Source organism: Festucalex cinctus, chromosome 1 (genome assembly GCF_051991245.1).
Source record: "Festucalex cinctus isolate MCC-2025b chromosome 1, RoL_Fcin_1.0, whole genome shotgun sequence".
Taxonomy (NCBI): domain Eukaryota; kingdom Metazoa; phylum Chordata; class Actinopteri; order Syngnathiformes; family Syngnathidae; genus Festucalex; species Festucalex cinctus.
In genome coordinates, this window is record NC_135411.1 from 62,179,223 (window position 1) to 62,196,266 (window position 17,044).

At 39.2% G+C, this 17,044-nt stretch overlaps 2 protein-coding genes and 1 long non-coding RNA gene across 3 annotated transcripts in view; 2 read left to right on the plus strand and 1 right to left on the minus strand.

Annotated features, from left to right (window-relative positions):
* Nucleotides 1-1,529: 1,529 nt before the first annotated feature.
* LOC144003708 (uncharacterized) lies at nucleotides 1,530-6,055 on the minus strand. The gene is made up of 3 exons (XR_013279043.1): nucleotides 5,797-6,055; nucleotides 3,590-5,385; nucleotides 1,530-3,310 (listed from the first exon to the last, which is right to left on the minus strand). It is a non-coding gene; the product is annotated as an uncharacterized LOC144003708 (long non-coding RNA).
* A 1,337-nt stretch (nucleotides 6,056-7,392) lies between these two features.
* Nucleotides 7,393-15,203, plus strand: mcm5 (minichromosome maintenance complex component 5). Its single transcript, XM_077500230.1, has 16 exons — nucleotides 7,393-7,708; nucleotides 8,132-8,258; nucleotides 8,349-8,477; nucleotides 8,576-8,748; nucleotides 8,830-8,985; nucleotides 10,214-10,383; nucleotides 10,479-10,650; nucleotides 10,721-10,832; nucleotides 11,955-12,098; nucleotides 12,531-12,596; nucleotides 12,711-12,887; nucleotides 12,964-13,076; nucleotides 13,175-13,303; nucleotides 14,251-14,393; nucleotides 14,524-14,651; nucleotides 14,861-15,203. Exons 1-16 carry the CDS (start codon nucleotides 7,539-7,541, stop codon nucleotides 14,960-14,962), a joined length of 2,211 nt encoding a protein of 736 aa, XP_077356356.1. The 5' UTR covers nucleotides 7,393-7,538; the 3' UTR covers nucleotides 14,963-15,203.
* Nucleotides 15,204-16,536: 1,333 nt separating this feature from the next.
* The window catches only part of hmox1a (heme oxygenase 1a), a 1,692-nt gene continuing 1,184 nt past the window's right edge, over nucleotides 16,537-17,044 (plus strand). Inside the window, exons 1-3 of the mRNA XM_077500241.1 lie at nucleotides 16,537-16,601; nucleotides 16,680-16,729; nucleotides 16,807-16,918. Of these exons, the coding sequence (XP_077356367.1) occupies nucleotides 16,680-16,729; nucleotides 16,807-16,918 (162 nt within the window). The 5' untranslated portion in view covers nucleotides 16,537-16,601. The remainder of the gene's footprint in view (nucleotides 16,602-16,679; nucleotides 16,730-16,806; nucleotides 16,919-17,044) is intronic.

A 17,044-nucleotide genomic window follows, 5' to 3' on the forward strand; every position in this document is an offset into this window, starting at 1 on the left:
GTTTGAAACAAGCCATAAATCCAGAAGGAAGGAGAAGGACTGCAAAGAGGTCAACATTTTCACAAAGGTAATTTTTAAAATTATTATTATTATTATTATTATTATTGTTGTTGTTGTAGTTGTTGTTATTATTATTATTATTATTATTATTATTATTATTATCGTTATTATTATTATTATTCCAGTGGTGTGTTGAGATACAAGTTTATTTCATTCCATAACCACGCACATAACTCAAACATGCATCTCGAATCAGTATCACCTGTTCCCATTAATGAATAAAAACATAGAAATATCATTCATCCATTCCAGCCTTCCACAAAAGACAACCAAAAAAAAATGTTGTAAAGTGAATTTAATGAGAAACACTACCTCTCCACAATGTTGACTATAAAAACATACAGTAATTACATAATAGTATTCAATATGTTTTGCCACATATGCTGTCCTTCTGGTGGGTGGCCTTGGTCACCTGTGGACAGTATAAGACAGATGGACTGTTTCACTGCTCATCTGCTATCTCAACATCTCTCATCAGTGCAGCACTAATGTTTGTCATTCTTTGCAGAGGATAAAGACTATACAACAGTTTTGCTGTAACGTTTCTGTTCAATCATTACTTTAAAAGTTATAGCACCACAATATAAATGATATCTATCATTAGTATTAACCTTGTTTTTGTTTTTCAGTTTCTTATGATAAGACAGTGATTTGGGTTTTTTTGTTAGCTGAAAGCTATGAAGATCAAAATTAATTAAAATGAATAAATAAAATCATGAAAATGCTGGTGGTGGCTCTCAGTGGTTTCAGTTGCGGGACTGGTGTCAAAAAGTGTGATGCCACTTTCCCACAGCCAGCAGCTTCTTTATTTCTTGAACACCAGCGCATTACAGTGCTCACAACCTTTCAGTTTTTTTTTCACTTCTCCTTGTGATCACAATTTATAAAAAATGCATTATGGCAGAATAGAGAATTCTTGATATTTTGGACAATATTTTTCAGTATGACATACTTTATGAAGTTGAAAGACAAACAACTGTGATGGTGAAACAGGATGCGTAAACAACACATAGTCTATTTAGAGCCATGGGAACTACAGGGTGTACCAGCTCTCGTTTTCACACGGTCACACACACTACGTGTGCCTCCCACTGAACAGGAAACAAAAACAATATATTGCTGATCCATTTTCTCTTGCTGTTGCAGAAGCAGATGACATCATTTTACAGTTTTTAACCAAAAAAAAAAAAAAAACACACATAGGAAGAAACATGCAGATTATAACCACAGTGGTGGTTTCCAACCTAAAATGATGTAGAATTAATAGAGTATACTGTACATTGCAGTATATACTGTATATATATATATAATGTATTTGCCATATACTGGCTGTACACATCAAGCTCGATGTATGTAATCACAATTCTGAGGTTCAGATGTCAAATCTGGGCTTCAGCTTGTGATTTTCATTATTATTATTATTATTATTATTATTAGTAGTAGTAGTAGTAGTAGTAGTAGTAGTAATAGGTCGCTTGCACATCGTAATGCATCATGGGAGTTTTTTCTTCGGGCGCCATCTTGGGTGTCCGCCGGTTCACAAGGTACACTCGTGAGTTACACGGTAGAGCTTATCAACCTGATGTCATTTACGCAGTATTTTCACGATTTACCGGAAGATCAAAAACAACGATACAGGCAGAAGGTGTCTCTGTGTGGTGGGATTGATCCTAATTACGTCCTGACCAAGGGTGATTTTTTTTTTGACGGAGAAAGCTTGCTGGCCAAATGTGACTTCTCTGGACATTTTTCACTACCTCGTGTTGACAACATGCCCCATAACACCCCAACAAATCCCTGGAGGCTTACAATTATTTTGTAAGCGGGTGGATACAGAGTGTAAACTTTAACATCGCATCAGAAGAAACTGTTGCTGTTGCACGTAAGTAAACCACATGGTGTTGGTAATTCTGCACACAAAAATGTTGATTTGTTCTCAGGCTTCCTGTTATCATTGTGTTTACATGCACAGCTGGGTTTACCTGATGTGGTTTTTCTAATCATTTTATAACAGGCAAATATGGCAGAGCGTATAAGAATAAAAAGTAACTATGCACAGCCTCCCCGTGGCTTAATTAAATTTAATGCTACCCTTTCACTAGTTACATGTTACTTAATCAACTTATTCTAAATGGTTAAGGTTAACCACTCTCAGAGGACGTATTTTTAGTTTCAGTTTCCAGTACAATAAAACGTGTTCATGGTAACTACTGAGCATACTGACAGCTTTTCTTATGATCTCACGGTTAAGGAGGCTGTCACAACACCCAATTTCTGTCTGGTGCCGGATGGCAACAATTCCCATCACTTGTCACGACAACACCAATAGTATTACCAGGTATGTATGGCTTTACTTTTTGTAGTTTCTTATTTAATTCTATGTTTCATATTTTCATTACAATGTTTGTAATATTTTCAGATTCAGGCACAGATGAGTTTAACTGGACGGGACTTCTGCGACTTTGTGGTGTGGACAAAGTGTGATTGAGCGAGTCCACCCAGATCGCTCGTTTTGGCCAGTTGGAAAAGCCAGAGTTTTTTTCCCCCAAAATCCCCTCCTTACCTGAACTGCTCGGGAGAGCATTTACTAGATCAGCAGTGGACTTCCAGTGTTCCTGCTCAGCCGCTGTCACCTACCACTTGCTCATGTACTTCAAAGATGCGGAATAAAGTAGTTTTTTGTGCTGCAGCAGATTGTAAAATCAAATGATATCACTTGAAGTGTGCCAATCTAGACTGCCAAAAGGACAGTGGTTTTGTGACAAGTGTGAAACAAGGATTATTGGGAAAACTGTAACACAGTACTGGTACTTGTCTTACATTAAACAAATTTAAAAGAGAGCAACTTTTTCCTCTGTGCATAGTATAATGAAAGTCATTGCGTACCCCATCAACATTACATCATACCGTCATCAGGATGGTAGGCACCTGTGCTAAAATAAATACATTAATTAACAGTTCAATTTTATCCCTGAAATTACTACATCTAATCATTATTCACTTCATTTTTTGTGCTTTTAGAAATAATAGAGATTTATGCCATTACTTTAAGAGGGACCATATTGCACATTGAGTCAAATCCTGTCATTTGTCTTATGTATAGCTTTGTAAACAAACCCAACAATAGAATTTGTATAATCGCTGCCTTTATTAGCGCCAAACAGTCGCATGTTGTCCTCCTCCAATGCTTTGATGCTCGCCTTCGTTTCCATCATGTCATTGGCAATCAAGTCGGTGTGGCATGAGATCCCTAAAGAAATAATAATAAAAAAAAAAAAGATCACAAAAAAATACGGTACCAGTAAAAGGTTTAATATAGTACAGTAGTATAGTTTTTTTGTCAGTGTAAAAGAAATGTACACATTTTGTTGCATTTTTTAATGTATGAACATTGCTACAGGCAAATACTTATTTCTATAAACACTTCCAAATGTCTCTAAAATATAAGGTGCGTGTACACACACAAACATAAACACATACATTCACTCATGCATACAATATATCATGTAATGAATTCTGAGTGGCATACCAGAGTCAATGATGTCAGCAGTACTTGAGGGTACAGGTTACTGGAGCCATCTGGCTGCATAACTGCAACAAACTCTCTGCCACTTCGAGTCGTCTTTTCTTTGCTTGTCTCTCCTGTGCACGTTCATATCTTGGCACCGACTGGGCTGAGACATAGATGTTGTAACTTCCCAGATAGCATCCATCCATCCATCCATTTTCTTGACCGCTTATTCCTCACAAGGGTCGCGGGGGCTGCTGGCGCCTATCTCAGCTGGCTCTGGGCAGTAGGCGGGGGACACCCTGGACTAGTTGCCAACCAATCGCAGCCCCAGATAGCAAAAGATGTTTAATCAACGTTGAATTAGGGTTAAAATGGATGATTTTTGGTTACGGTTGAAGATTGATTGGTCAATCAACATTGATTCAACAGCATTATGTTAACATTGAAGTTTGTGTTTAAAAGATAACATTGAATCAACGTTGTATTTTGGTTGAATTAAAACGTTTGAAAGGTCAATGTTTAATTAACGTTGAATCTATGTTTGCCCTTCTCGTTTTTTTTTTTCCTTCAGCTGAGAAATTGACTGGGGGAGGGGCAGCAGGACTTTGGTGTTACTGTCAAGCATTGGCTGCGTTTTGCTCATGAGCGTAACGGTGGCATCCCAAGCAATGCTAGTGCCTTGGACGCAACTGCGAACGCAAGTCAAATTTAGTGTGTCTTTTTATGGACTGACGTACAGTCAAAGTGAAATGGTTACCGCTTTATACACTGATGTTCCTACAGTTCATTTCATGTGTATTTCATTCCTTTGTCAAGAAAAAGAATAATACAATAAAAACAAACATTATTTGAGGCAGAAACCAAACGGGTGTTATTTTCTTTGCCTCCATTCTCCCCAGAATTCAGTTACAAAGTACTGTGTTTTGATTTCTAATAAATGTTTGAATATTAAACATATTTTCTGTCCTAAGATTTTCATACATATGGGGAAGTATGGTTAAGGAAATCAACAAGCTAATAATACATCCAAGTAAGTTGTAAGACATCTGCAGAAACACTAGGTGAAAAACATAGGGTAACTTTTTTTTTTTCTAGTGGACTAACCCAATATTTTTTTTTAGTTTAAAAAAGTAGTTCTATATTAATGTGCATGATAATAGTAATAATAATAATGTACATTTAGATGTAAATTCCAATGTAAATGATGATTAACTTAAAACATTTATTCCTCACATTAATTCACTATAAAATGCATGTAGGTTCTGATTCAGATGGTAGTTGAAACGACATTGATATTGTGTGATATATGGTTACAAAGCAAACGTTGACTCAACATTTTATAAACCTTGCACTTTCTGTATAATTTAAATGTTAGAATTCAATGTAAAATCAACCAAAGATACATGTAGATTCTGATTTAGATGATGGTTGAAACGACATTGATATTGTGTGATTTATGGTTGAAAAGCAAACGTTGACTCAACATTTTATCAACCCTGCGCTTTCTGTTTAATTTAAACGTTAGAATTCAATGTAAAATCAACCAAAGATGCATGTAGATTCTCATTTAGATGATGGTTGAAACGACATTGATATTGAGTGATATATGGTTGGAAAGCAAACGTTGACTCAACATTTTATCAACCTTGCGCTTTCTGTATAATTTAAACGTTAGATCTCAACGTAGATTCAACACTTAAGCCGAACTATATTTCAACGTTGATTCAACCACATTTTGCTATCTGGGTTGGGACCCAACTTTAATGTTGGAGCCCAGTCGGGATGATTGGACAGAAAAACGGGCGCAGGGCGACCTGTTAAAATAAACAAATATATAAACAAATAAAATATGGAAAGACTGGTTATTTTGCCGCAGTAGGGTGGCCGTGAATAAGTTCTTTAGCATGATGTGTAGGCTACCGGGGGTCTGTTTTCTTGCATCACCCCCTTCTGTCTCTTTTTTCCAAGTTCACATTTTGCCACCAAAAAACATGTTATCGGCATTAAGAGCCCAAGACTAATCAATCCAATTTCAGCAGTAAACACTTTGCACTGGCACTACTTGGGTGAAAATGTTCGATGTTAGCTTTCGGCTAACGTCCGCTAGCCAGCTTGTACTACCGAACTTGCTTGCTCATGAATCCAAAACATAAGCAACTTGCCCATATATGGGCGGTCGAAACGTTATTAATCCTCATGCATTAAATAAAGGTAAACAAGCTTACCGCTCACAAAGTGATGGCTGCACACACGAGCCCAAAGTAACGACTTCCCTCCGGAGTCAGCACTCCTCTGTCTCCAGGCCCTGGTTCCTAGTTATTTTCGGAATTCGGAAGAAAGGCCGACCATTTTCCCCCTTGGCTTTGTTCGAACAGCCAACGATGCAGCAACAATGTACCATTTTAAACGCAGACAACAAACGTGATAGATACGTGTTAGACCGAATCACTACGTAAATGGAGGCCACCCAGCATGGCGACTACGACAAATCCGAGGCGGAAGTGACGACATGTGCAAGCGACCTATAGTATTGCTGCAGCCCTCCTCCTCCTTCTTCTTCTTCTTCTTCTTCTTCTTCTTCTTATTATTATTATTATTATTATTATTATTATTATTATTATTATTATTATTATTATTATTATTATTAAAAAAACACTTTAATTAAAAAAGAAAGAAATGGAAGGTGACAAAAAAGTAAAACAAAAAACTGAAAAATAATTTGACAGGTATGAGATGATGATGATGATGATGATTATTATTATTATTATTATTATTATTATTATTATTAACAACACTGATGCCACATCTGACAGTACTCTGCTACCTAACACTCAAAGCAATGTCTGCCCAGTGAAACTTTCAATTTAGAATTTGACCACTATGAGGTGCTGTCATACCGCAATGGGAGGAACAGCTTCAGCAAACGTAGATAGCGTTTTGGAGACAAGACAAGTGGTTCAATTCACACACACACATACATACTGCGTGTGCTGTATGTTTAACTGTCAGCGTATATGTCCTAATATTAGGTCTGGAATTTGTGGTAGTGACATAGCCAAGTTGACAACTGCCCATACCAGGATGGATGACCTAGTCAGTGTACTTTTCGGCCATTCGTTTTTCCTTCGTTCTTCCCCCTAGTGTCTATTTCGAGGTCCCTGTTGGCGCCTATTCTTCGGGACTTCCAAACATGGCATTAGATGGCTATCACAACTTGATGGTGGAAATGAAAAATAACGGCATGACGTCTAGTGAAATCGCTACACATCTGTGTAGCCAATTTGGCCCAATAAGAGGACTTTCGGAGAGAAATGTCCGAAGGTGGCTCTCAGATCATTGTCTGTCAGAGGCCTCAAAATAGACACTAGGGGGCAGTAAGCTTCCACTGCAGCAGCAGCTTGTGACGTGCCGCAAAAGATGAGCGGCTTCCGGTCAAGGAGAAACCAGCTTGCGAAAAACGGTTTATGGCCACATTTCATTTCCCGATTTGTGCTAAATAAACACATAATAGAACATCGGATGAGGCTCGTTTCCCGTTTTTCATTTTCATTTTTACTTCAACAAAAACGGGAGACGACTCGTTTCCCGTTATTTGTTAATATAAATAAAAATAAAAAACAAACGGAAATTGGTTTGTTTCCCGTTTTCCGTGTCCTTGCTTCAGAAGGAAAAACGAATGGCCGAAAAGTACACGGACCGTCCCTCCCCAAACACTACTTGCTTTTTTCGCGCCACTCGTGCTACCACGAGCACCACCTACCATCGATGTCACTTCCGCATCAGCAAGCTGGCCAATAAAATCAGGCTAACTTTATTGTCAGCCAATGCGAGGCAAGAAAGGCTGCCTCCGAGCGACACGTTCGCGGGAAAACAGACAGGAAGCAGTTCAGTTTTGCCGCGAACGGACTGACCAGCACCATTGTTTGCAGACGTGCGATTTTTCTTTTACGAAAGAAACCAAACCAACATGTCTGGCTTTGACGACCCTGGAATCTACTACAGTGACAGCTTCGGAGGAGGAGAACAAGGCCCAGATGAAGGGGGACAAAAGCGCATTCAGGTCAAGAAACGATTCCGTGAGTTTCTACGACAGTTTAGAGTGGGAACCGACCGAACTGGCTTCACATATAAATACAGGTAGGTGGTTTTCCCTACAGGGGAAAAAAAGAAGTAAATCACAGTTGTACGTTTGAAGAGAGTAATAACTTAACACAAAATACAGTATATATTTTCATTAAGGCCGTGGAAAGTGATAAGGAGGCCGTACACATTTGTTTTCAAATGTAGTGAATAAAAGTAAAAAAAATTCAGTCAAACAAATACTTAGTAAAGTGTAGATAGCTGAAAAATATACTTAATGTCATCAAGTATTATGCTCCATCACGTCCTAGCACTGCAGCTATTTGTTTGCTAATTTACACGAAAGCTCTCATTGTGAAATGTATGTGAAACCACCCAAGTGTTTCTGGGTGCCTAATTCGACACCATCTTGGACTGTAAAATGTTTTGCAAGGTTTTGTCAAACACTGTTGATTGAGTTTTTGTTTCTCTGCATCTTAGAGATGAGTTAAAGAGACACTACACTCTTGGAGAGTACTGCGTTGAGGTGGAGATGGAGGACCTTGCCAGCTTTGACGAGGATCTGTCTGATTGTCTGTACAAGCTGCCTTCAGATAACCTGAATCTGGTTAGATGCTGCATTCGAACCGCATCCCTATGAATATGATGTGATGCAGTTGATCTGATTAAGCTGTTAAACCATGACTGTAATGAACAGTTGGAGGAGGCTGCTAAGGAGGTAGCCGATGAGGTGACACGTCCGCGTCCAGCTGGAGAAGAGACCGTACAGGACATTCAAGTCATGCTGAAGAGCGATGCACATCACGCTTCTATCCGCAGCCTGAAGGTAAAACATATCTAATACAAAAACATAAAACAACTTTGGATCATATTTCCTAACACAACTAACTGATTATTGAAACCTATCAATTCTTTCTTGTGCAGTCCGAGCAGGTGTCTCGTCTGGTGAAAGTACATGGCATCATCATCTCGGCGACACCTGTGAAGGCGAAGGCCACCAAGGTGTGTCTGCAGTGTCGCAACTGCCGTCACATGATCACCAACGTTTCTCTGCCTCCAGGCCTGCAGGGCTACGCTCTTCCTCGCAAGTGCAGCAAGTAAGCGTAACTTGGGAAATAGCAATGAGCACACACAACGGCTTTTACAAAAAACTAATTGTCCAATTTCTCTTTCTACAGTGATAGCACTGCAAGAGTTAAGTGCCCCATGGACCCCTATTTTATCATCCCGGATCGCTGCGTTTGTGTTGACTTTCAGACACTGCGACTGCAGGAGTCTCCAGATGCTGTCCCGCATGGAGAAATGCCTCGACACCTTCAGCTCTACTCTGACAGGTCACTACATTAAACGTTAATATCACAATCAACCATATTTTTCACCTTAAGTAGATCCAAACAAAATGACAAATCTCCAATACATATTGAAACGCTATGAGTTGCATGTCTGAAAAGGAGTACATATAAGTTTGGACTTATTTAAAACTTAGCTCTTTATCATTACCTAAGATTAATCATCCATCACAAAGTGCAATATGAAATGCATGCAACAGTACATAACATAAATGTGACTGATATGGATTTTTTTTTTTAGGCCGATAATCGATATTTGGCAGATTTGAAATTCTGATAAACTTAATAATATTAGTAATAATAATAATGTACTATACAAGTCTAAACATGGCATTCTGATACATATTGCGTTTGTGGAATATGAAAAGCAGCAAAATCCACCCATTTCGATCCATCTCGGGGCGGCCATTTTGCCACTTGCTGTCAACTGACATCAAAGGTAACGACCAGTCATGGCTCACCTGTTTTCTGACTTTGGTCATGATTGGTTGTTATTTGTGCAACAATGATGTCATTTTCGCTTAGAAAGTTGAATGTCTATTTCATTGAAAATGATAGGGGAAATGTCTGATGTAAAATTGTGTGAAATCTGTAAGAATGTGGAATGAGAAAAATACAAGTCTGGGAGGCTTGAATTTTTGGAACATATTGAAATTTGGTGTATGTTCATAAAAAGTGAGGAGAATAATAAAGAATCAGAATAACGTGTGTGTGCATGCTTTGAGCATTCACACAACTAATGGGGCTGCATAATATTTTAAAGGAATTTTTTTGGGTTGACTTCCCCTTTAACGCTTAAAACACAAATAAAGATATGAATTATCGACAAAAAAAATTGGCTGTTTTTATTTTTATTCATTTTTTATTTGTTTAGCTTTATAACAGAGAAGTAAATCGGCCGATTTTTGTTTTCTGGCAAGTAGTAATATTCGAATGTCATTCTTTGTCTTATGTAGTACAGTAATGTGTTTTAAAAAAAAAAATGCAATTGTCAATTTTAAAAGCGCCAATATCGTCCCATTAATCAGTCAGGCTCACATACAATACAATAAAATATATTCATACATATAATGTTGAATTGTGTGATTGAGCATCAAGTAACTGATGGACGTAATGATCAACGTTCAAGTTTTTGACATACCATTTTAATTGAATATAATAACGAAAAAGTCGCATAGCAAACTTGGCTAACTCTCAGTACTTACTTTGCTAGGTACTTGTGTGACCGTGTGGTCCCTGGGAACCGAGTCACCATCATGGGCATCTACTCCATCAAGAAGACAGCTGCTGTGAAGGCCAAAGGCAGAGAGAAGAGTGCTGGTGTGGGAATTCGCGCATCCTACCTGAGAGTGGTTGGCATACAAGTTGACACAGAAGGGGCAGGTAAAAAAATAAATAAAAAAAATCAATAAAGCTGTACCTGACCCCTGTTGACCCTAGGCCAGACCAAGATGGTAAGGTGTTGTGTCCCCCTGCAGGTCGTGGTGCTACAGGATCAGTGTCGCCACAGGAAGAGGAGGAGCTGCGGTCGCTGGCCGCTTCTCCCGATATTTACACCTCCCTGGCTCGCTCCGTTGCTCCCTCAATCTACGGCAGCGATGATCTCAAAAAGGCTATCACCTGTCTGTTGTTTGGAGGTTCAAGGAAGAGGTGAGGCTCGGGTGGGACGTCAAAATGAGGGCTTGGTTCTGCTTACACAAGCGCACATCTTTTTTTCTAGGCTGCCCGATGGTCTCACTCGCAGGGGAGACATCAACCTGCTCATGCTTGGGGATCCCGGTACAGCCAAGTCTCAATTGCTCAAGTTTGTGGAGAGATGCTCGCCTATTGGGGTAAAAAAACATTCTTGCCAGTCTCAATAGTTTAAAACAGTGGTTCTCAACCTCATGTACCCCTATCCAGCCTGTTTTACATGTCTCCCACAGCAACACAGGTGTTTCAAACGGTTAGCTCATCAGCAAGCTTGAATGAAGCCTGATAACGATTCTCTGGTGTGTTGGATGAGAGAGACATGGAAAAGAAGCTGGATAGCTGCTGAGAAACAGCGGTTTAAAACAGTACAGTTCAAAATAAATGGTTTTATTGAGGGCTTTGGCGCCACCTTTTGGCATTAAATAGGTGAGTTTTCTGAGAATAGCAGTACAAGAGATTGCAAAAAGCGTAAATTCAAGTAGGCAAAGTACTATTTTGTACTACACTTCCAAACATCATTAATGTTAATTGAAATGTATTATTATTGTTATTGTTAATAATAATAATAATATCATCATCATCATCAGTAGTAGTAGTATTAAATTCATTTGCTCCCAAAAACATATAAATACGTTATTTTTTAATGTAATAAGTGTCCCACAGATGTATTTATGTTTTGTTTTTTGTTTTTTTTATGCTAGAGCATATAGAATGCTTTGATCCAGCCTCTCAACTGCAAAGAACGGTTGCAGAAATGGTAGTTATTACACAAACGGCCTGCAGGTGGCAGCAGAGCAAAGGAGATCAACCAGGGCCATGTTGAGAGAGAAAAAAGCTCAATTATTCAAAATTGTGAATAGATTTGTGAAAATTGATTAAACTTAGCTATATTCTAATGCTAATTGCTGCAAAACTGAAACAGATAGAAATATACTTTTTTTTTTTTTTTCCCTGATGAAAGAAAAGACTAATCTTTCTTTTGATAGGTTCTAGTTTTTATAGCAATAGGACACAATATTCTGTGAGCCTTGCAAAATCTGAAAATCCAGTAAAAGAGCCGGGAGCGAACGGGATTGCTTCTGTGAAAATGGCTGGGAGCGAATGAGTTAAAATGAATTAATCCCCAACTTAAATTTTTTTAAGTCAGAGATGCAACTACTGACATGGATGTTTTGTAGCACACAAAAAAGGTGTTTTGACATGTCTGCATGCCCTGTAAAGAATTGTTAACCGAATACGACTCTTGTTTTGTGCACCCTTAGGTTTACACGTCAGGAAAGGGCAGCAGTGCTGCTGGTCTGACTGCTTCTGTTTTGAGGGACCCAGCTACGCGTGGGTTCATCATGGAGGGTGGCGCGATGGTTCTGGCTGATGGCGGCGTTGTCTGTATTGACGAGTTTGACAAGGTAGCATTGAGGTTAATGTTTGTTGGTGCATGTCTGTTGGGTAGTATTGGATGTAGTTGGCCACGTTATTGCTTGCCTGCAATATTTTTCAGTACGCAACTCTTGCATATATTTATGCAAAATAATACATACAGTATTCTGAATTTAATTATCATTATTGGTCTTTTTTTTGTTTTTGTTTTGGAATAGTTATGTTAAGGTTGTTTTGGTCCAGCCAAAAAATGAGACTGCTCGATAGTCTCTTGTGGAAGCAAGTATTAGAGCGCTAGTACTAAATTTAAGCTATTCAGATCAGTCTACTATTAGATGCCCTAGATGGCCAAAATCCTGCATGATTGAAGGAAAAAAAGTCACTTTAAATAATATAACATAAGCTTCAATAGCAATGTGTTTGTTTACAATTTCCAAACACTCATTTGTCTGTTTTTGCAGATGCGAGAAGACGACAGAGTTGCCATCCACGAGGCCATGGAGCAACAGACCATCTCCATCGCCAAGGTAACAGATTGACCAGGAGATGTATTGTGGGGCAGGAAACTGTGGGAGCGTGGTTATGCTGCATGTGACTTCGCCTCACGACTTGGACTCCACCAAATGATCCACTTTCCCCAGGCTGGCATCACCACCACTTTGAACTCTCGCTGCTCCGTGCTGGCTGCTGCCAATTCCGTGTTTGGCCGCTGGGACGACACCAAGGGGGAAGACAACATCGACTTCATGCCCACCATCTTGTCTCGATTCGACATGATCTTCATCATTAAAGACTTGCACGACCAGCAAAGGGACATGGTAATGGGCCTTGTGTGTTTTCGTCACAGTCACATCCTGTAGGTTTCCTAGTGTCATTTTTTTGTCCTCTTTGCAGACGCTCGCTCGTCACGTTATGAACGTTCATCTGAGTGCCCAGACACAAACAGAGGGTGTTGAGGGTGAGATTCCGCTGGCCACTTTTAAGAAGTACATTGCCTTTGCCAGAGCGTAAGTCGTGAGCTTTTGCGTTCTTCCCTCATGACAGACGTAGTGTATGCTGTCTGCTCAAATATTCATCTCATGTGTGTGTTCAAATGCGCTTATAGCAAATGTGGCCCTCGTCTCTCTGCTGCTGCTGCCGAGAAGCTGAAAAACCGATACGTGCTGATGAGGAGCGGTGCTAGAGAGCATGAGAGAGAAACGGACAAAAGAGCTTCCATCCCAATCACTGTCAGGTATTTGTTCTTTCTCATGTTGAAGCTTGGCCATTTTGTGTTTCCTGTGAAGGGATCTCAAGCTCGGCAAAGTCGACAAAAACTTTTTATCAAGCAAGCAGTAGTGTACAGTACTGTAAAATATACCTACCGCAATAGACATTATTTTTTTGCTATTTGTCATTCTCAATGGATCACTATCTTCCCCATAGCTCGATCCATTTTCTCACACTGTAGTTGTTTTGTCATATGTAGCCGCACTAATCTAAATATGATAGTCTGATTAATACTGTGTTAGTGGAATATAGATAAAGCAGCCAAATCCACCTATATTTATCCAACTTGGGGGTGGGTGGTAGTGGCCATTTTGCCACTTGCTGTCGAGTGAAAATGACATCACAATTGGCCAGAGCTCAGGTAACGACAAATCATGACCTATCTCAGAAAACAGGTGAAGTGTTACCTGAGCCCTTGAGCAACTGTTGTCATTTTCAAGAGCAAGTGGCGAAAATGGCCAGCCTCTGTTTTGGATAAAAAGAAGTGGATTTTGCTTCCTAATTCATATTCCACCAAATTAATCAAAAGGCCGTGTTTAGACTAGTGGGGGCAATACAACATATTACTGTAAATAACATTTCTATGTTGACTTCCCCTTTAATATTGCATGGCCATTTAAAGCACAGGTCTCAAACTCCAGTCCTCGAGGGCCACAGTCCTGCATGTTTTAGAGGTTTATCTCCTCAAACACAGCTGAATCATATAATGAGGATCATTATCAGGTTCCTGCAGAGCTTGCTGATGAATCAGGTGTGTTTGAGGAGAGAAACCTCTAAAACATGCAGGACTGCGGCCCTTGAGGACTGGAGTTTGAGACCAGTGATTTAAAGTCACCAAAGAAACTCAGATGTTTGTTGTTTCACTCCATTTTGGGTGACGTCCACATCATTTTTGAGTCTGCTACATTCCAGGCAACTGGAGGCTGTGGTGCGTATTGCAGAGTCGTTGGCCAAGATGAAGCTGCAGGCTGTCGCTGGAGAGCAAGAAGTGGATGAAGCTCTTCGTCTCTTCCAAGTCTCCACACTGGATGCTGCACTCTCCGGCAGCCTTTCAGGTGTGGATTTTATACCACTACATCATAAATACTTTGTTGCTTGCATTCGTCCACTGAAAATTGCTTGAAATATTGGGGGGGAATTTTTTTTTATTTTTTTTTATGAATATGGTTCCATTCTGATACGTAGGAGTGGAGGGTTTCACCACTCAAGAGGACCAGGAAATGATTTCTCGCATTGAGAAGCAGTTAAAGAGGCGCTTCGCAATTGGCTCCCAAGTGTCCGAGCACAGTATCATCCAAGACTTCACCAAACAGGTCAGTATGATGCTGGAAACTACTTGTACAATGACATTTGAGCACACCAATGAAAAGACTGTCATCTGCTGGACAGTAGATTTTATTTTTCTTTGGTGCTTTTAATCATTACTCTTTGCGAATTTTATTGTGAACTGATTTTCTTTTAATATATGAGAAGCATTGAGCTTTTTTTTTTTGTGTGTGTGTCATTGCAATGCACTATGCAGAAATATCCCGACCACGCCATCTACAAAGTCCTACACCTGATGTTGAGGAGGGGAGAGCTTCAGCACCGCATGCAGAGGAAAGTACTCTACAGAGTCAAATAGATGATTTTGTCACAAACAGAACATATTGATGCAAGCAGTTCTAGCATGTCTCTGCATATTGGAAGTCCTCACATCTGTCCCAGATGATCATCTGTGCTCTTGAATCGATGTAAACTTTTCAGTAGAACTGTTGCACAGACATGGATGTTTTGTAGCACAAAAAAAAAAGGTGTTTTCACATATTTGCATGCCCTGTAAAGAATTTAAATGTTGGAAATCAGAAATAAAATGTAATGGAAAATTTTGGTTGGCCTTTTGTTATTCAGAAACAAACTTTTTTTTTTTTTTTTTTTTTTTCAATTTGTTTACTATTCATACACACTGTGTTACCACAATATTTCTTTCTTGGGGTGTCTGTATATTCCAGAATGCCACTAGTGCATTGCACATACTCATTTGTGGAAGAAAAATCACCTGGAACTGAAAAGGGCACAATAAAATATCGCTATGGTTACATCTGAAATGAAACTGCTAAACACACTAAAAATGGGTACAGTATTCATTCAGCCACTTGCATCTATGTATTATTTGTTCATAAAGCAATTATTTATATATATATATATATATATTAGTGCTGTCAAACGATTAAAATTTTTAATCTGATTAATCACACTTTTAAATTTTGATTAATCACGATTAATCAGCTAAATTACTCGCGTATTTGCGTAATATAAAATACAAAATACCGTAATATTTTGACAACGCATTTTATTATCTGAATGTCATTTGCAAACATTGATTAAATGCATGTACGCAATTGCATGCATGCGTGTATTTGCTCAAAACGTAACAGCATCATAACAATTGGGTGCAATTCAGCAATTAATTAAACGCAAATTACTTTTGTTTTATCTAAAGTCCCGTCGGGGTGTTTTTTAAGCGAAATTTACCACCGAGCAGACCAACTGGAGTCACCCCACCCATTTTGGAACAACAGGCGTAGGAAAGGCCGTGCATTGACCTAATCACGGACCTGCGCAGCCTTCAATGTAACCATCCGTGGTTACGTTCGAGGCTCAAGTGCGGTCCAAAAAAATAGTGCGATTAATCTGCGTTAATATATTAATTTAACTTTTTTCTGTGATTAATTAATCTATTAACGCTTTAACTTGGACAGGCCTAGTTTTTATACTCATTTGTAGGCCTATTTATTTTGTAGAATAAATATATAAATAATAGAGTAATAGTAAATTTCATTGTTGTCTTTGGTTCTGGGCGTCGACTATATTTCAGTCACAATGTCCCATTACTGGTGCGCTTCCATGGGAGCTCCTGCTCTAAAGTTTTTCAAACTCTTGTCCCATGTGCCTTCTTTTAGCTCTGAGCACCTGCCCCTCCAAAAGGTCTTTGCATGGGACCTGTTTCTTCACCGATAATTAAAAACCAAAGCTGAGAATTTCTACTGTGTCATGTTTTGTCATTTTTCCTCCCCACATCTGCAATGTCATGTTATGGTGCAAGTGAGCAGTCATGTCAGTCAGCAGTCGCACTTCCCATCTGTCTCAGCACTTTTAGCACATTATGCCTGAGTATAAATGAGACACGATGGATCAGTGAGGCCACAGTGGGCCACAGGAAGCAACAATTGTCAGAGGCTGTATTCTTTCAAATACTATCAAGAAGCAAGGACATTAATAAGGTAAGATACTCTTATGTTTATTATAAGAATCTCAGTTGTTGTGTATGCTTTTAGCTGTGCATAAACCTGCCTGTGCAGATGGAGACCAAGAAGAGTGCAAGGAAATATGACATGGGTGAAATGGGCAGGTATGTCAGAGAAATTGTTGTCAGTGTGCGGTACTCATTGAAAATAATTGTAATGTTGCATATTGTGTTATATCCAGTGATTTATCAGAGCAGATTAAAGAAGCCACAAAGGACAACCATGTGAGAGCAGAAAATACTGAGCTGATGCTGAGTTACCAGAGGGGAGAGGTCACCCTGCCACAGTACAAGGTCGGTTCCACACTAACTTTCTATTAAATATGTGGCCAAAGTGGCTGAAAGTATCATTAGGCTGAAAGGGATATGATTGAATGCAGTAAAGTGTTTCCAAACCTTTATTGACCTTTGGTACATATT